Source organism: Corylus avellana, chromosome ca4 (genome assembly GCF_901000735.1).
Source record: "Corylus avellana chromosome ca4, CavTom2PMs-1.0".
Classification (NCBI taxonomy): domain Eukaryota; kingdom Viridiplantae; phylum Streptophyta; class Magnoliopsida; order Fagales; family Betulaceae; genus Corylus; species Corylus avellana.
This window is the reverse complement of record NC_081544.1, coordinates 23,837,131-23,857,940: the sequence shown is the minus strand read 5'-3', so window position 1 is coordinate 23,857,940 and position 20,810 is coordinate 23,837,131. Positions and strand designations below refer to the sequence as shown.

The 20,810-nt window shown below is 33.4% G+C and overlaps 1 protein-coding gene across 1 annotated transcript; it reads right to left on the bottom strand.

The window, feature by feature from the left end:
• Positions 1-7,749: 7,749 nt before the first annotated feature.
• On the bottom strand, positions 7,750-10,176 carry LOC132179522 (uncharacterized). The gene is made up of 3 exons (XM_059592257.1): positions 9,080-10,176; positions 8,721-8,913; positions 7,750-8,608 (listed from the first exon to the last, which is right to left on the bottom strand). Exons 1-3 carry the CDS (start codon positions 9,518-9,520, stop codon positions 8,034-8,036), a joined length of 1,209 nt encoding a protein of 402 aa, XP_059448240.1. The 5' UTR covers positions 9,521-10,176; the 3' UTR covers positions 7,750-8,033.
• Between the last annotated feature and the right edge of the window lie 10,634 nt (positions 10,177-20,810).

The window sequence follows — 20,810 nt, the reverse complement described above, 5'->3', positions numbered from 1 at the left end:
CACTTTTATTGTCTAAATCTGAACCATTTATTTTAAATTAACGGCCACTGCAGCCCATCCAACACCCCTAGTATTGCATAAGATCTCAGTCCACGATCCACAAGAGGCCCATTTTTCAACATGCCTATTGCTTTGTATGGACTCCACATTCTATTCCCTAGGGTGATGCGCACCCTTTTTTTTTTCCCCAGCATTTTATCATTAATATACGTTACCCTTTTCTTGAAAAAAGAAAAACAATTTTTTTTATTAAAATATTAATTAAATAATTAAATTCATTATTAAAATTTTTAAATAAATAATAATTTAATATAATATCAGCAAAAAAAAAAAAAAAATCCTAAATTTGATTCCTAACTTCTACAATTCACTCACATTTTAATTAAAAATATTTCACAGATCAAACAAAATCTTCACCAACTTAATTAAGTTAATCTATCATCACTATTCAATAATCCTTCAAATCTAATAATACTTAATGCTTCTGATGCGATGATTACTAAAAGGTGCTTGTTTTGCTTGACCTGGGAATCCTAATATGAGCGGTTGAAGTAGACAGAAATCAATTAAATGATTTTTATGCAGTCGATAATTAATAATAATTGGACTCTTGTCATTTTCTGGTTTTATTTATTATTATTATTATTTATTTTTATGTGGGTTGGGGTGGTTAGGAAGATCCCCCTATTATTAAAATTGAAGATAGATGTAGACATCTAATTATTTAATTAATTTTGATGGTTGAATAAATAATCCAACATTATAAGTCTAACAAAAACACACACAACAAGTTGCTGCATCTTTCTGCTTTATTGGTGGTGTTAGGGACAGCTTATTAGGTTTGGTGATAATTATTGCGTTTAATTGAGTGATTGCTTGTTCTGTCTATAATCCAATTACCATCTATCATCCATGCTTCTCCTCAAACGTCAACTTGGTGTCTTGTTGCCATCACTTCTGCCTTCTTCTGAAGCATATACAATGTTTAGATAAATCTTGGGGCTAACTTTTCTTATTTTTTTAGGTATCAAAGCATCATGTTGAAGCTTTTTCTTACATTTTCTATCTCCCCGGCCACATCTACCAATAGAATCCCTTTTGTAATACGTACAATTGTATTCAAGTCAATAAAATAAAATAAAAATGTAGTCCTAGCTATCGGCCATTTTCTACCTTCGACGTCGACATAGGTATCTAACTCCAAACCATCTCGAATCTTCTCTTTCTGTCTTTGTTTCCGCTTCTCTTCTTTATATTTTTCTCATAGTACGTCATCGCACTTGCTCTCACATCTCGCTTAAAGTTTCACTCGTTTTGTGTCATGCGCTTCATGCACTGCTAGCAAAATTCTCCATGCACCTCTCCCTTGCACGTATCGTGCGTATCATGCATGTGGCAAAGCCTATTCCCTTGGGCTTGTCAACCAGACTAATTCAGCCCAAGTCTACCCAGTTTGATCCGTAGTTGGCCCAATTTATGGCTTATCGATGGCCTTGTTAGCGGCCCATTGCAGTTTCTGAGAAATCCACAAGGTCAAATAGATGAACAACTCAAACTAATAAACATTTGGTCTTTCAATTGGGCGGACAAATTTTGACATGATACAAATTTAGTGTAAAATTAGTGAATTATGATTGAAGGACTTGACTTGTTTAATTATATGGATCATATTAGGGTTAACTTATATAATTGCATACTTATGTCTTGATACAACTTTAATCTGGCACTCGAAATTTAGGACTTATATAATTTTTTACACGACCTGCAAATCTGGTACAAATCCAATAGAAAATAAACGGTTTAGAATTGAGGAATATGACATGTTTTATTAAATGGGTCCGATTATTGTTGATTTATATAATCCTACATCAATGCATTAACATAATCCGAACCCGATACGCGACATATAAGTCAATGCATTGATATAAGATTATTGTTGATTTGACCCCTCAATTCTTTTGAGGGTCGAATCACCTTGCAAGCTTTTTTTATTCTTTTTTTTTTTAACTTTTTTTGTCCCTCTCATTTCTCTCTCCCTCTCCCTCAAAGTATGGATAAAAAACAATAAAAACAATATTTAAGGAAAAAGAAATGCTACACTTCCTTTTTTTATTATTTTTTTTTTTTCAAAAGTTAGTTCCCAAGTTATATGTCACCATCTCATAAGATTTATTATTTTAGAAAAAAAATGTTACTAATTCATAGAATTGTGACATATCATTTGAGAATCAACTTTTTTTTTTAAAAAAAAAAATGAAAAATATACGCATTTCTCTTTTCTTTAAATATTGTTTTTATTGTTTTTTATCCCTACTTCGAGGGAGAGGGAGAGAAAATGAGAGGAAAAAAACAAAAAAAACAGAAACAAGGAATAAAAAAATCTTACAATGTGCTATTTGAAAGTTCATTGCAGTAAAATTTAATAAAATTTTTATTTTGAAGTGTCTGTTAGAAGAGAAAAATAGCTTATAATAGTTATATTTAATTATAAAGGGTCACTTAGAGCTTCTGTGGGAGATGTTATAAAGTAAAAATTTGTACTTAATTTTTCAGAGTTATTTTGCCTACTTCTGTTGAATATGCTCTAATAGAAAGAAGACTATAGATTTCATGATGAATTGAGAAAATATATATATATATAAATAAAAATAATGAAAGATTGATGAGACTTGAGAGACAAAAGAATAGCATTTCTCCTCTTTAATAATGTCATCCTTAGTGGAAAGTTGAACGAGTAATGTTTAGCATATTCTAATAGCGAAGGAGAACAATTAAAAAAAAAAAAAAAAAGCTAAGGAGAGATTCGCGGCTAATTGTTCACTGCACTTTAAGATCATGTTTGAGATTGCATTTAAAAAGTAATGATTTTAAGTTAAAAAGAGTTTTTGGGCAAAAAGCATTTTGGCTATTTTTAGACTTTTTGGACTCTTAAAAGTGCTTTTCATTTTTTTATCAAACAAGAATTTTTTCTTTAAACAGATTTTTTGAATGTTAAAAATACTTTTAAGATCTTTAAACGCAATTCCAAACAGATCCTAAATTCCAAATGTAAATAAGATATTTTTCTTTTTCCTTCAAGTGATGTGATGGAAGCTATTTAAAAAGTGAGAAGAAAATTATATTCATAATGCTTGTCGCATATTCGATGGGTTATTTTGTTTGTCTGTAGACTTTGACGTAAAACGAAACGAAGCAAATTAAAATTAAGAAAAAATAATGAGAGAAAGAAACTCAAGAATATTATTTTGAATGTTCAAAGTTCAAACCATATAACATCTACATCTTTAGATAGAAAGAAATTAGAAATAAAAAAGAAAAGAAATTACTGATAAACTACTCATATTACTATTACTTGATTATTATGCTTATTACTTGCAGACTATTTATGTTGTTTGTAGACTATTTTCACACATACATATAGGGTACACTTGTTATTTACGGATTACCCCAAATATTATTAAAAAATGTGGTAAATGTATAATAAATTTATGAGTAAAGGTGCATTTTAAATTTTTCACATATTTGAAACGAATCCTTCCGTTTAATTACGTGACGTTCCGTTAATGCCACATCAGCATATTTGTCGCATTATATTAAAGCATTGGATGTGTAACAACTCTGGCTATTGTATTGTGTATAAAGGGCTGACAATACGGGTTCACGTCTCAAGTTTGTGTCAACTCGAACACGACATGTTTATAACATGAACCCGTTTAACATAAACCCTAACCAAGAAATTACGTATCAAGTTATTTAGTTGCTATTTAAATTGTCAACCATAAATTAAGTTAAACTTAAAATTTACTTAAAAAAATAAAATAAATAAATTGTATAAATATGTCAACCCGCAAACCTGTTTATGCCAAACCCTAAACACGACCTGTTATAACCCAAATTCATTTAACCTAAACCCAAACCTTAAAATTTTCTATTGTATTCATGTTTAGTTCGCGGGTTAAATTGGTTTTCCTAACTATAAATGAAGCAAAAATTGGAGGGAGATAAGTATGTTTTATTGCACCCTTTGTCTTGTATGGTTTAAATCCATGACTTGATTTCTGCAAATAACATTTATGAGAGGCTACCATTATCCATGGGATTCCTTCCTTGAGCTACACTAGCTGACTTCCAGGCCTGTGCTGTAAATGCAGACTATTCTTGGTCTGGGAAATTGGGATGGGCTACATCAATTTTTCTTTTTACTTTTTTCTTTTTCTTTTGGAGATGTCCTCTCGTGGAGAATTTATTGGGCTCTTTGCCCTTTACTTCTTACTTGCATTCAAGTACTTTCATCTTCCATCTACCTTGAATTGAATCTGGGTCTGAGTCTGAGTCTGAGTCTGACCAATATTTGTTGAGCCATTGCCAAAACCCAGTCTACAAAGGAAGTCAATGGATTTGTTTAGGATACCAAAGCCATTAATATTCCTAAATTTAACTTTGAAAAGTATGACTTTTATTATTATTTTGGCTTTTTTTTTTAATTTTTTTTTTTATTTCCTGCATAATCCAGCTCGGGACGTGTCGTTTGCCGTTCGGTGGTTCAGCTTATACAAAGATTGTAGTATTTGGTCAACAACATGTGTGACCGATGCAGCTAATGGACACTGTTTTTTTTTTTTGGTTGGTGTGCTATAGTAATCCCTCTCCCTTTTGTCTTTTGTCTTTTATCTTTTATCTTTTTCTTGACTTGTTTTTCTTTATATTTTTTTTAATATGTTCACGTTGTCTTGCTCCATTTGTTAATTTTTTTTACAGAGTAATTTTTGTTTGAAAAAAAAAAAAGAAAAGTTATGATGTGCCATAAACATAAAAATAATTTGAAAAAAATCTACACATGTCATTCAAATTAACATTAGATTGTCAATATCGTTAGAATTTGGATCGTAGGATCTTGTAGAATAATTTTCGAAAAAGATTTCTTCTGTTAGGGTAGAAATTTTGTGGAGAACAAGAGAATACTTGAACACCTAATCTACGTAGGAAAATGTAGATTGTTAGGATAGTGTTTGTGTTCTCATGGAACTCTACAACTCAACTCTTGACCAAGAATTGTGTTTCTTGATCGGTTACCTCAACTGGAAGTTATATTACCTTCTTATATATATTATACAATTTGGTGCGATATGGCCACACTTATAATAGTGTGATCATCCTATGCACGTCCCCTTAAACTATAAAATAAAAAAATAAAAAAATATTAATCTCCTCATTACAAAAATGCATTCAATAAAAAGTTTAAAAACAAAAACAAAAACAAAGATACATGGGTCTTTAATTTTCTTTTTAAATTTATAAGAATATTTTTATCTTTTTGATAATTTGAAGGGACATGGATGCAATCCAAAGTTTATACATGAACTTTTCTTTAGTTTGAAAATTAAAAAAAAAAAAAAAACAAAACAAAAACAAAAACAAATAAAATTCTATATCGTTTTCCACAAATGAGTAGTTCCCTTTTGCCTTTTGGGCTGTTAGTCAATGGGCTATACTTTCGTGGGCGTTGGCCTAACAATTCTACAAGGTAATCTAATCAAGACGGAAAGTAATTATTGGTTTTGGACCACTTATTTCTAATAAATTATTAAATATTTAAAAGAAGTGAACCCTTTAAATTACCCTTACACGAGCTCATAAATTAAAATCTTTTATATATATTTTCTTTAGAATAATTCATTGTTTGAGTTTCTAAAATTCCAACTATTTTTAAATTAAATAGTTCGGATTATTATCAATATATCCTAACTTCCAAACATTCTATTTTTTCTTTCTCTCAAACTTATCATTTATCTCACTTAATGATAAATATTAAATGAGTAAAATCCGATTCATTTATTAACTTGAATTCTTAAATAAATAAATAAAAACAAGAGCCAAGGACAGAAGGAAGAAGAACAATGTACTCAACACGTACGACTTCAAATTGCTTCTTTGGAGAATATTCATGAGATTGAGCTCATATGTGTTTTTCAATGGCCTGAAGAACCAGTCAAGATATGCTAAACGATTAGTTTAATATAGATAATCCGTAACATCTCGTCAAAAATATTAATTACATTTACAGTAAAATATTAAATGTTAATTACATAATTGGCCATCTGATTTAACCTGTCACGAGTTGCATGTCCTATCTTGTTGCCATCACATGAAACCCATAGAGATGCTTGCATTCCCCACATATGTATACCAAAAGGAAAAGGGAGTACAGAGGAAAAAAAAAAAAAGAAGGAAAGAGAAAAAAGGGAGAAAAAGGACGAAAGGAAGAGAGCAGGGCAAAAGAATAATGGCACCCAAACAGTACCTTGTTCTGAGTCCACGTCATAGCGGGTGGATAATAAAGATGCCCAGACTGTGGGCAGACATGTCATATCATGATTGGATAAGGGGGGTGAGTGTCTAGACGTTTCATGAACTCTCTCGCACGGTTTCTAATTGTTACCATTCCTCATCATTTGTGCCAAATATATATATATATATATATTCAGTAGAGTCCAGCGTAGTTACCAGGAAGCCCTGGGCAGCAGATTATTGTGTATCGTATTCTCCAATGATTTCGTATGGGCTAGGCAAACTCATCAGTAAATTAAGTCGAATTTACACCTTGCAAGCAATCTCCAAAAGAGAAAGAGGAGAGTAGGTGGGATATTGCTTTCGTGGGGGTAGTAGTATTATTGTCAAACTTTGGGCAAAATCGCTTTTATTGTTTTTGCTTTGCACAGGAAAGTCTAAAGAGACCCCCTCCTGTATCAGTCTTATCATCTACAATATATAAAATAAATAAATAAATAAAAATAAGAGAAGCAAACGGACCCACAACCTTCTTATTGGATCTCTGACAGCCTTGTCATGGACCCCACCTACCTCATAAATTATACTCCATAAGGTATTATAATAAGGATAAATACAAAGCATCATAGATTACAAACAGCCCCCACTACAATGATTGTGGGATGTTTTTTTAAAACACACCCATGTAAAACAGCAAATCGCCAATATTATGCACTACTCATTAGATTCAAAAAAAAAAAATCCAATAAACAATAGGGTAAATAAAATTACATCTAAATTATAAACGGGTAAAGTGTTGGGATGTGTGGGCTCACTGGGGTGATTATTACTGAGACTAGAGAAATTCCAAAATACTTTTGTCTCGTTCAAACCTCCAAGAATTCAACCAGTCAAAAATCTGACACGTGTTAAAGGACGGTGCACACATTGAACAGTGAATAGATACCCCAGTCAAAAATCTGACACGTGTTAAAGGACAGTGCACACATTGAACAGTGAATAGATACCCCAAGTCCAAGAGTACCTCCTGTCACACACACCCAAGGAAGTTTCCCCCAATGGCCGTGAATCTCACCAATGGGTTTCACGAGCACAACAAAAAGCGTACAAATCAAAGAAAGGGAATATCACGCAATTCTAATGAGGGCTATATTGCCTCCGCCTCACGGCGTTCGAGACGCCACGAGCCTCCCCTCTCTCTCTCTCTCTCTCTCTCTTTTACTCGGCCGTCATCCCAAATAGCCAAAGAAAAATAATAACAAAAAAAGTGAATGGACCCTAAAAAGATGCGAAATTAAGAAAGGAAAGTCTCATCCCCCTTTGTTCCCTTTCAAGAAACCGTCGTTGTACTCTCAATGCCTCAAAGAAACCACCCACCCACCAAACAAGAACTAAAATAAGAAAAGCAAGCACAAAATTAAAAGCAACTATGATAAACACAGCTCTTGCAGGTTTAAGAAATCGATGAAAAGGAAAATTTAATTAAAGACCTCTCAACGATCATCAGTCTCAGGTGTTTTAATTTACAAGAACATCTACTTTTTTTTCTTTTTCTTTTTTTCTTTTTGCTTTTTCTAGTTCTATTTTTATCACAGCGATCATAGAGTTGCTGCTTTTTACATTAAGGCACTTGCGAATCAAAAACTATTATCCGAAGTACGAATATATATTTTGATATATACTCATATCTTTTATACCTGAAAATTTTAAGGGGGGAAAAAAACAAAAAATTTCCAAAATTTTTCTTAAGGTTTCTCTTTGAGAAGAGAAGCTAAGCCGGTGACAACCCTTGCTCCTCTCTCAACGCTCTTCGGTTTGACCGCCGGTGGCTGCCACGTCGGCCTTACCTCCTTCACTTCCTCGTCGGAATTTTTCGACGGCGACGACGACCACCGCAAAATGTCAACAGACGGCGCCGTTTCCTCACCGAAGATCAGCTCCAGCTCACCGCAATCACTGTCCGCGGTGACCAAAGATTTATCCTCGTCCTTCTCGTTCTCGTTCTCGTTTACGGTCACCGAAACGGTGTCGCTTCGGGTGGTTCTGGTGTAGGTAGAGAGCCACTTGGCCCGCATGTACTCCGCCTTCCTCCAGGGCGGAAAGTGCATCCCCTTCTTCTTCAGGCTCTGCTTCGCTGCCTCCGACAAGATCGAGACGATCTGCCCCAGACGATCAGGTTTCCCCACGAAAATGTACGGCAGAGATTGCAGGATCGCCTTGTAGGTCCCGGTCGACCGAGCTATCTCGAACTCCGATCGGAAATCGATGTCGATCAACAATCTATCTCCCTCCACAATCACATCTATGTACTCGTATTCCCCTGAACCAAAACCAAAGTGAATCGTCTTAATTTTTATTCCTAATTAAAAAAAAAAAAAATTGAAATGAAATGAAAATTGAGCTCAAGAAGTTAAGAGAGAGAGAGAGAGTACCGGCTGGGTAAAAGGGGGATTTATCCCATTTGGATTTGCAAATTGAGCAATCGTAGCCGAGGGATGAGAGAGAATCGGTGACGATTTCTCTCAGATCGTCCTTTCGTTTGTGGATTTTGTTGTTCTTCTCGACGATCTTTGCCGCGTCTGCCAAGAGGTTTCTCTCCGCAACACTCCCGCAAGGAGTTAAGCTCTGTTGAAAGAAAACACACAAATTTCTTCGGGTTTAATTTCAAGCTCTTGGCCCTTGGGAGTGTTAAATTTTTTTCGATTCTTTAAACGAGACTCTAAAGCTTCGTTTAGTTGCTGAGAAAACCGTAAGAAAATTTAGAATTTTCGGAAGCAGAATTTTTTTTTACCTTTAGTATATCGAAGGCATCGCCGCCGAACGACCCGGAGGTGACCGAATCGCCGGCGAAACCAGAGAACATGTCGAACTCGTCGTCGGAGCTGTCATTGTTGTTGCCGTTAAAACAATTGCAGCGGTTCCGGCCGCACTTGGCCGCCGCCGAGGACTGCTTCTCGTTGCTCTCCTGCTCGATGAAGCTCTGCACCATCTTCGCCAAGCAAACCGAGCTCGGCTCGAACTCTGCCCCTCCATCTTTGTTTCCGTACTGTGCCGCCTCGCCACCGCTCGGCTTCTCTGCCGACGAGATTTTGAGGACGCTAGGAAACTGCCGGTCGAAGAGTCTCTTGAGCCGCGATTTCAGAACCGGTTTGGCGGCATCGGCCCGAACCGCTGGATCCCTCAGTTCTTGAGAATCAATATCAATCGGTTGGATCTTCATCGGAAAAGGCATGGTAAATTTGACAAAAAAAATGAAATTCTTAAAGAGGTCCGAAGGGTACGCTCCTCTCAAAACCGCCTAATTATACCGTGCACTGAAATCGGTCTGTCAGTTCTGCTCCATTTTCAGTGCTCAATAAACTTGGATTCGCTTCCAAACCCTCACAGTAACCAAAAAATTTTAAACAACCTGCACCTAAAACCGATAACACTCTGAACGAGAAAAACAGTAACACGTTAATTCAGCGCCACCACTCAACAAATTCATGCACATTCTCCATCTACTTCCATCTTTTCAATAGTCTCTCACTAAACAAAGCAAAATTTCTCCGCAGACGGTAAATTCTGTCCGATCACCTGGTCAATCCGGTCCCAAACTAAACTAGGAAAAGAAGAAAAAGAATAATCTACCAAAATTTCTTTACGGGCGAGAAATGGGTACCTTCTTCTGGAATTCTCGTAGCGAAGAAGAAAGGAATAACTTGTGACTCTACAACAAGTGTGTTTCGTGGAAAACGTGACGGCGATGATCGGACATATCTACAGTGGGTATTCGTAGGGATGAGATGGTCACCGGAATATTCATTTTCCGGTGAGGATATCGTCGCCGGCGAAGGTCAGCGAGATGGCAAGGAAGGGCTGGCTTGGGAGGTTCTGGTTTTTGGTGGAAACTGGAAACTCATGGATTGGGTATTGCCGGATTGGCATTTTATAAGGGGAGCTGGAGAAATGCGGAGTGCTGACTAGGATTCAGATGCCAGGTCGAGTCCTACGTGGCCAGGATTATCTGAAAGCGCCTGTTTGCTCACGTGGTAGGGGTTGGACGTAGTTCCAGTTTATGGACGTTTCCGGTAATGCCACGTGGACAATCGTGGGCGGGCTCGATTGGGTGGTTTCTTTTTGAAACTACTAAACTACCCTTCCACTAGCGTGATTTATCCGGGTAGATTCCCCTCGCATACCGGAGGTATCGAAAACCGTCTACGAGGGGATCGTGGCAAAATGTGCAAATTTTGAAAATGGCGAAGAAAAGTAAAAGTTGGTGGAGGGGGAGGGTGAGATCTTTCGGTGTGTGTGCTCGGACGTTCTTCAGATGTGTGCGTCTAACATTGCGCCACACGTACTGTACTGGTCGAGGATAAGTTGTCTTTTTTAGCTTCTTTTATTATTATTATTATTATTATTAATTTTTATTTATATATTTAATTAGCTACTTGAAATTTTTATAGTATAGTATATGCATTGTCTCCTCACACACGAAGAGAGGTAACACTTTTCCTTCTCTTAACCTTAAAGCCCTCAATTCCATGAATAAAAAAAAAAAAATGGGGTACATTAGAAAGGTTAAGATTATGCGGAAAATTGTGGTGACAATTTCTAGTTTATCTTTTATTTTTTAAAATTTTTGAGGGGGGTGTGTGTGTGTGTTTTTGCCCTTTTCTTTTTATTAGTTGGGATATATTAGTGATAAATGGACTTAAAATATTATTGAATTCAATCAAATTCTTGGGAAATAAACATTTAAAACATGGAATCTCTCTAATAGTTAACCCCTTGTAGTCATTGTTCAATGTGTAAAAGTCAACATTTAAATGAGACATTACCCCCTAAACAATAAAAATAAATACCGAATCAGTGAACGCACCTATTCATTTGTAATAAACAACCAAAATAAAAAATAATAATAATAATAAGAATAATAAATTATTATCAGTATTTTTATTAAAAATAAGAAAATTAATTTGGCTAAGAACTTGTTTACTTTAGTTATAAGGGGGAACATATTTTTTTTACCCAAACCGGGTCGTTTTACAATTCTATGGACTTCAAAACTCATGTTAGGATGAGATGAGGATTGGATAAGATATTAGTCTACAGACAAACTAAATTAATAATAAATCTAGTTCACACCACCCATTTATAACTCTCTAATTATTTGAAAAATACCAAGTTTAAGGTTTTTAATTCCACTGATTAAAATAACATTGCGTTCTTGCAGGAATTATAGAATCAAATTCTAATTATCTAGAATATTATATGATTAAACTGAGGATAGAAGTTAATCCAAAGATTAATGTGAACTTAATTTTCATTAATAAAGAACTCGAGGTACATGCCTCAGCCGACCTACTTCTACAAATGTCGGAATGGTCTTTTTTTTCTTTTCTTCTTCTTCTTCTTCAACTATAGGGTTCAAGTTAATTACTAAAATCCACTCTAAGAATCACACTAATCTAGTAGTAGATGCATGGGCGGAACTAGACTTTTAGGTTTGGGGGTCCAAAAAATAAATAAAAATTTGGGGGGGCAAAAAAATATTTTAAGGGTATATTTAAAAAAAAAAAAAAAAAATTAGGGGTGGGTTTTAAAATTTTGGGGGGCTTTGAATTGAGTAGATGTGTCCAAACAAATTAATCTAAAGTTGAAATGAGTGGGAAAAAATTTATTATGTTTGCCATAATAATGGTGACAATTCTTCTCTTCCATGGTCCTGATGGAATTAGGATCTCGATAATATCCAGTTAGTTATATTGGAGGGATATAACTAACCGGATAGGGCTTTGATAGGGATATTATTGTGGGGGACAAAAATATCCCTAGAATATAATTAATTAGATATTATCCAATTCAAATGATTTGAACTAGAGTCGATCATGTTCTTGATAAGCTTATAAAGTATTTGTATTAATTATCATTTAAGATTAGAAAAAAAAAAAAACAAAAACAAAAAAACAAAACAAAACAAAACAAATTGTAGAGTTCCATGTGGTTAGACATTTTATCAATTTTTTTTTTTTTTTGACATGTCCACACAAGAGAGGGAGGAGAGATTCACTAGTGACCTCCGCTTCATAAGGCGTAGTCCCCAGCTAATTGAACTACCTCTTGGGGACGACATTTTTTCAAATTAAACCAAAAGGTTAAACACATAAAATCACTCCTTAAAGTATATGACATTATCAAATCACTCCCTCGGTTAGATTTTTAAACAATGAGCAATGACACGTAAGCTGATAACCATGTCATATCTTATCAAGTTTTGACATGTATACATATATTTTTGTCAGCACCACCACATCAAAGAAAAATAGAAAAGAAAAAAATAACACAAAAAAAATAGAGGAAGAGAGAGAGAGAGAGAGATTAGGAGTATTTCCGCCACCCTTTTGGCTCCTCTGCAGTAGAAACGGAGGTGGTTTAACCGCCTTCAAATGCCCAATAAGGAGTAACAATGTTCGACAACCCCAACCCCCCTTTTTTCTTTCCTTCCATTTTTTTTAGTTTAGTTTTTTCTTTTTTTCTTATAAAAAAAAAAAATTTGATGATGTTGACCTAAATACATGTACAAATATGAAAATTTGATTGGATATATATGACCTGGCTAGCAGCCTATGTGTCAATGTTCATCGTTAAAAAATCTAACGAAAATAATAATAATTTGACAAGCGTGCATACTTTAAGGAATGATTTAGTGATTTAATAAAAGGTCAAACAACAAGAACATCTACAGTATTTTTCCTTAAATCTTATTGCTTTTTTCCATTAAAAATCTCCTCTAGTTTAGCCTATCAATTTGTATTCTTATAAGCATCAAGACGTATAAGTAGGATACTCATGTATTTTAAGACAAAATTAAGGTGGTGGCTTTATATTGTGCTTAAAAAAGTGCATTCAAACAAAAAAAAATATTAACAAATAATCTAAAATACAAAATACTCAAAACCGTATTCACATTTGCATTAGGTTAAACACGTTTAAAAAAATAAATAAAAATATTAAAAAACAGAGACGTTGTCATGCATGTAGACCATCCAATTATTGGTCTTGTGGGTGACTCAGAATGTGCATAGAAATAATGGATGAATACAAACAAATTGTGGGCACATCAGAAGGGGAAGGGGTAATGAAAAAGAATGGTCACGTTAATTATATAATAGGGAAAGTGTTACTTTCTCTTGTGCAGGACATAAAACAACAATGAAGGTTGCTGTGTTTGATTAAAACACATATGATTATTACAGCATATATGTAATCAACAAGCTCCCATTGTGGGGAGAAAAATATGGTTTTTGGAACTGTCATTGTGCTCGAATATCTCTTTCTTAAATCTTCATTTCATTTTCATTGCATCAAACCGAGGAGGCCACCTAGAGAGTAGAGACTTGTTTTTTTCTTTTTTTTTTTTTTTTTTTTTTGGCTTTGCAGACGAAGTCATGCTATTTGTCTAGAGGCCTAATCGTTTGATTCTAATTGGAATATATGGTTTTGCTCTTTTAATTATACCTTAGTATTATTGTTTGACCAACCCAAAAAATAATAATAATTTGACCAACCAAAAATAATAATACCTTAGTATTATTATTTGATTCTAATTGGAATAATGCTATTTTTTTTTGGGGGGGGAGGTTAAAATGTTGAATTTCAATTTACCATTAGGCATAGGATCTATGCATACGAAACATTTTATTGACTCTCAGTTTGAACTGACTAGGAACTAAAGGTAATGTTTTGCTCCGGACTACATTTTGCCTTGGCCAGTTCAGGCCGATGATCGAACTCCTGGTTCAATCTCTGAATATTTTTTGTTCGAGTGTTTAGTGAATAGTAGTGTCACATAAAAAAATCAAATATTTTTCACTACATAGCTTGATTGACAGCCGGAGCACTACAGGGTCAATTGGACACTAATGTACCTATTGATTATTATTGAACTCTAATCGAACCATTTCCTTGTTAACTCAATTAGTAGATTTGGTCATCTTTCTTTTTTGTTTTTGTTTTGCCATTTTTCTTTCTTAATCCCATGGTTGAATAATATAACAGGGTGACCTTATGCTGCCTTAAAACCTCTCACCCTTGTGTGGACATAATTAAAATCCCAGCTTAATAAGGCCAAAGAGACTTGACCAATTAGGTTAATTGGCACCCACAATAACTTTCATCCTTGCTCTCTAGTTAAATCTTTTCTACTACCCATTTATTCTAACGAAATGATTTAGGGTTAAATTCACTTTACCCCCTGGAGTTTCAAGAGTTTTTAATTCAAGCCTCAATGTTTAAAAATTGGCAATGTACCCCCCTAATGTTTCAAAAATTTTTAATTTAAACCCTCTGTTACTAATTTCTGCCTAATTGGACAGAAATCATCACACATACGTCTCACGTCTGATTTTGATGCCCTCTATTCTAATTTTGCACTCATTAAAACCTATGAAATTATGTAATTACCCTCATTTGCATAGGTTTTAATGAGGACAAAATTGAAATAGAGGGTATTAAAATTCTACGTGAGACGCACGTGAAATGATTTTCGTCCAATTAGATGGAAATTAGTAACGGAGGGTTTGAATCGAAAATTTTTGAAACATTGGGATTCGAATTGAAAAACTCCTAAAACTTCAGGGGATAAAGTGAATTTAGCTCAAAGATTTATAATGGAGGAAAGAAAAAAGTAAAAGAGATTTGGTGTTTAATATCATGATAATTGATAACTGCTTAATTGACGATAAAACCAATACATAAACAATTGAATAATACTGGAATAATCATGTGTTAATGTTTTAGGAGGCACCATGACCACATTGACCAGTCAACAGTTGGAAGAATTCTTCTTAGAAAAAAAAAAAACAGTTGGAAGAATTGGACCGATGGTTGCAGCCAAATTTAAGAGAAATGGCCGATGGGTGTGCTTTATTAGGGTAGAAAGAAAGAGTTAAATCAAGATTTACGGTGATCATGACCCTTCATTTGTACGCTTGTCTGGTCATTGTCCTCGGACTTTATAATATGGACACCAAGTTATAATTTTTTGTGTACTATAATCTTGCGTGCATTTTCCTAAGAACATGTCATCCAATTCATATAAAAAGGGACAAAATTAAATCAACAAGTCAAGCCAATATGAATTTAAGGCAACCGAATCCCATAAATGGTCAAGTTGACAAGGTTGGCCGGGTTGTTGCGTTTTTAACCAATGTCACATAAAATATCTTGTTTATAATTTTAAAAATACACGATTTTAAACATTAAATTATGATTTTATTAAATAATTAATTATGTTTTTACTAACTGAATTTTATTTCTATTTTTTTTATTGCAAATAGCACGTTTTGAAATTGAATGGACACTTCTGTTTTGTGCAACAAAAGCCTCTCTCTCCCTCCCATTGCCTCACCTTTGTTTTCAAAACTAGAAAGGAAAAAAGAAACAAAATTGCAACTACTAAGTCCATAATTTGTTGTCTTATATTTAAATGTCTCTTAAAAACATAGACATGTCTTTTGTTGTTAAAGTTTTTTTCTTTTTCTTGTTCTTTTCTCTTTATAAAACAAAAATATCAACAATAACATAAAATACAAACATTTAAAATTGTTTTCATCTTTATGTCATATCAAAACATTTCTTTTTAAAATTTTCAAACATAAAAAATAAAAATAAACGCCCTCCAAAAAAATATTAACAAACAGAACCAATTACGTTATTGCCTCAATTATTTTGTACAACTGGGTTGATGTGGAGTGCTTATAAACTTTTAAATCAACATTTTATTAATAAGTGTTCATAAATCTAATAGGTTATAGGCATTTTACATCAGCCCCAGCAGTCATTGTAAGTTAGTTTTTTAGTTAAATTTAGCTATTATATCATATTTTCTTGCTCCAGCAGTTATTGTAAAATAACATTTTTTCCTATAATTGCTACTGTAAACTTTTATATTTAAAAGTTTAGCTATTACTTTTTCTCCAGCCGTTAATGGTTATTTTAACCACTCAAAATTAACTTTTTTAGTTTAGCTACTATTTTTTCACAATGAACTCTAACAGACTATCTATTTTACAATCTACTTTATTTAAATATTATTTTTTAACCTATTTTTTATTATAGATAGAGGAGAGAGGGAGAGAGAGGAGAGAGGAGAAAGAAAGAATAAAAAAATGTTTAGAAGGTTTAAGAAACAAATTTTAAAAAAATTGCTATTTTAAAAGGTCTGCTCGAGCACCAAAATTGCTAAATTTAACTTAAAAGTTAGTTTAAAAGCCCTAATGAAAATTCTCTTTAAGAGATCTCTAGCAGTGTTTCTAAACTAGTTTTTTAGTTAAATTTAGCTATTTTGTTAACTTTTTTTGCTCCAACTGCTATTGTAAAATAAAAGGTTTTCCTACTACTGTTACTGTGAATTTTCATATTTACAAGTTACTGTAGCAACTTGCAGAGACGGAGGGAGGGGGGGACCGGGGTGGGCCATGGTCCCCCCCAAAATAAGGAAAAAAAAATTATAAGTTAAAAAAATAATAAAAAAAAGTAAAAAAAATAATTAAAGTTTTAATTTTAGTCATTTGGCCCCTTCAAAAAATAAAAAAAATTGGCCCTATTTTTAAATTTTTTGGCCATATCCAATAAAATTTTTTTGCCCTATTTTTAATTTTGTTGGCCCATACCCACTAAGTATTTTTTATTTTTGGTCCTTATTTTCAAATGTCCACTTTTTTTGGCCTTTACAGTAGTCTTTAGTTCATAAAAAACATCTAAAATAATCTTTTTTAATAAAAAAATTCTAAAGAACCGAAAAAAAAAATTTGGCTGGCCCCCTTCCATAAAATTTTTTGGCTCCGTCCCTGGCAACTTGTAAGTAATATTTTATTATATTTTCTCTTTCTTTCTATTTTTTTAATCTTTTCTCTGCCCTTCTCTCATTTTCTCTTTTTATGAGAAAGATAAGGAAATGATAAAAAACTAATAAAATAATACTTAAAAATAATATTTAATTAGAGTAGATAATTCAGATAGATGTTCTTGTTGGAGTGTGTAGTGAAAAACTAGTAGCTAAAATGAAAAAAGTTATATTTTGAATAATAAAATGAAAACTCTTACTGGAGATGCTCTAAACTGTAGCAACTTGTAAGTAATATTTTATTATATTTTCTCTTTCTTTTTATTTCTTTAATCTTTTCTCTCATTCTCTCTCTCTATTTTTATGGGGAAGACAAGGAAATAATAAAAAATAATAGGGTTAATAACCTTTTTAGTACCTGAGTTTTGAAGTTTTTTAATTTTTTCCCGAAGTTTTAAAACATGACAAAACTAGTACCTCAGATTTTGGAAAAGACCGAATCACCACCTCCAGTTTGAAAAATTCTATGGGGGTGGCCGAACAGCTCCTGGGCACCCCCGGTTTGACCTTAGGGGTGGCTGAGCCATCCCCAAGGGCCAAAAAGGGGGTGGCTGAAACCACCCCCATAGCCCTTAGGGGTGGTTTAAAAAACCTAGAGGGAAAAATTAAAAAACCTCTAAAACTAGGTATCAAAAAAGTTTTTAACCCAAAATAATAAAATAATATTTAATTATAGTAAATAGTTAAAATAGATATTCTGTTGGAATGTATAGTGAAAAACTAGTAGCTAAAATAAAAAATTAAAAAATTAAAAAAAAAGTTGCATTTTGAGTAGTTAAAATGAAGACTCTTGGTGGAGATGCTCTAAGGGGTTCGTTTGAGATTGCGATTTCAATAAGTGCGATTTTAAAAATAATGTTTTTAAAATTGCTACTTTTTAAAATTGTAAAGGCGTTTGGTAAAACATGTTAAAAAATATTTTTTTTATTAACTATTTGTTATGCGAATTCATGGTTTTGGTTTAAATTCGTACTTTTTCAAATAAGTACCCACTAACCTGCTTATTGAAATGGCATATTTTTTTCTTATTTTAAATTAAATACTTTTTAAATTGCAATGCCAAACGCCTTACGTTTTGCGATATCTTTTAAAAACACAAATTATTCTTGTGAAATCACAATTCCAAACGCACCCTAAAAGAGTGATAAAAAAAAAAAAAAAATAATAATAATAATAATAATAATAAAAAGCTAGCCTTGCCTAGGAAAAGTGGGCATTCCATGGATAGAGGTTGTGGGTTTTTGGCATGATTTAGGAAAGCTGTAAAAATGTTGGAAACAGAATACCTATATTCTTGCGCAAGTAAAGTTTTCAAAATAACAGCATCTTACTTTTTCCCAAACATCAAGACCCTCTCTCTCTCTCTCTCTCTCTCTCTCTATATATATATATATATATAAAATTATTCTATTTGTCAAAAAACAGGATGTATCTTTTTTCTACTTTTATGCTTTGGATGATAAAAGGCCAAAAGCTGCACAAGCGGTAAAACAAAAATGATGTTCCATGGCTTAGCAATTTGGCATTAATCTCTTGGGTTTATTATCTTTCCTTGTTACAACTTTAATGTGGCAAGGCAATTGATGCCACTTTAGTGAGCTTCTTTTCATGATGTCTATTGAAATTATTGAATTTCTTTCTTTTCTTTTCTTTATTTTTTCTTTATTTTATTTTAAAAAAAAAAAAAAGAAAAAAAGAAACTCATCATTCCTCTTTAAAAGCTTTTGGGAGCATGGGCTTGTTATTAGCTTTTGGAGACTCAAATGCTTTTAAATTTACAATGACTTTGCTTTTTGTGACTCAAGGAAAAAGTTTCAGACTTTGTTCGGTGAAAGACTTAAAGAAATGCCTTAGGAGGGTCCTACCTCCATAATTTCAAATGACCCATATGGTTTCCTCAAACCTTCATTTCAATTGTTTTTACTTGATCACTCTTATTCCCTAGAAATCCATGTTTAGCCACCTAATTCTCTTTTCATGAGCCAAACAGTCTAGGGGTTTAATTGGGTTTTTGATTTCAAAACGCGTTATTAAAAAATAACTATTTTAATATGTGCAACTTTAAAATGCAGTTAAGTATTTGGTGAAGTAAAAAATGTGCAATTAAACAATAACGATTTAAAAACGCAGTTAAGCGTTTGGTAAACTTAGAATTTGGCCTTTAAAATCGCAATTTAGCAATTTAAAATCGTACATTTTTAAATATGCATTCCTTTGCCTGCGACTTGAAAACTCAATTTTTTTTTTTTACGTTTTCAAATTGCAATATTTTTGAAACGCATTCCCAAACGATACATTTTCAGCAATTTGATTTAAATTCGTCCTTTTTATTTGCTAAATGACATTGCAAAACGCACTCTTAAATTGCTAATCTCATCCACAATGTTTCAAGAAGTAGTAAATACAATTGCAATGGCCAAAAATCAAAATGGGTTTTTCATGAGATTGCTCCACCTAAATCAACCCTTATCTTTGCTTTAGAGCGACATACATAGCAAGGTACTATAGTGGCTTGAACTGATTCCCTTGGTTTACTTTAGGGAAATTTTCTTTTTGCCGAATTAAGGGGAAAAGAGTGGGGGCATGGGAGTAAAGTAGATGAGTGTCATTTTCCATCAAAGTCATTACAATTGATGGAGGTTTATAAATGAGTGTTGGATGAAGTGGGCCTCTTTGTGGTAGATGAGAGGTCAAGATCCTTGTTAGAACCCCCACCCCCCAATAATGGCACTACTTACATGTATGAGAAATCTTGGCAAGGGGCAAAATTTGGGATTTGGAAAACCTAACTACAACATGGATGAAAAGACATTTCCGTACAATTCCGACAGTAAATATAAGAGAGTTCGTATAAATTTTATCCACTCAAACAAAATTCGGACAACCCCATTGAAACTATCACATTTTTTTTACTTAGATTGCTAACAATTCGGATAGTAAACATAAAAAGAATACTTATAAAATTAGCATATTCAACAAAACTCTAAAAGACCATATAAAAACTCTTTTTTTTTGTCTGAATTGCTAGCTGTAACATAAAGATATTGTTATGGTTGTTTGTTTGTGATCATTCTCTGCCATGGATTTGAACAAAGGATCTGCACTGACTTCATGATTTAATCAAATCCCATGATGATTATTGAGGCTTTTTGTTGGGGGGGGGGGGGAAGGAGAGATAAGGTAAGGGAAGCTGTTTAGGTCCTTTATGAAAACCAATATAATAGGTAACCAATTAAACCAAATAGGGGCAGATGTCACACCGTTGGTGTCACTGCCCTATCTTCTTCCTCTAAATGCCCCATCTCTTTGGCCTACCAAACCCCCCTCTAGCCCCTAGTTTAGTCAAGTCCATATCTCTCTTACCTCATTCATCCATATCATAATCTGCCCTTTACATGTACTCTCCTATAAATAATACTCCACATGGGTTTGGTCCCACATCGGATTTAAATGTTTGTTTTCCCCCACCTCATACTTATTTCCCTTGCCTTGCCTTGTTAATGCCTATATTCTATAGCTACAAATCCATTGGGTATCATAGAGAATCCTTTCTGTTCTCTTTCTTGTCATATATTATCCTCATAAACAATTCTACTTTGTATTTTTTCCGATTTTAAATTATGGGTAATGA

Excerpts from the sequence above, each read along its gene's own strand:
- LOC132179522 (XM_059592257.1), bottom strand. The coding sequence starts at position 9,520 with ATGCCTTTTCCGATGAAGATCCAACCGATTGATATTGATTCTCAAGAA. Across the intron at positions 8,914-9,079 it reads ATGCCTTCGATATACTAAAG|AGCTTAACTCCTTGCGGGAG; the intron begins GTAAAAAAAAAT and ends TTCTTTCAACAG. Across the intron at positions 8,609-8,720 it reads ATCCCCCTTTTACCCAGCCG|GGGAATACGAGTACATAGAT; the intron begins GTACTCTCTCTC and ends GTTTTGGTTCAG.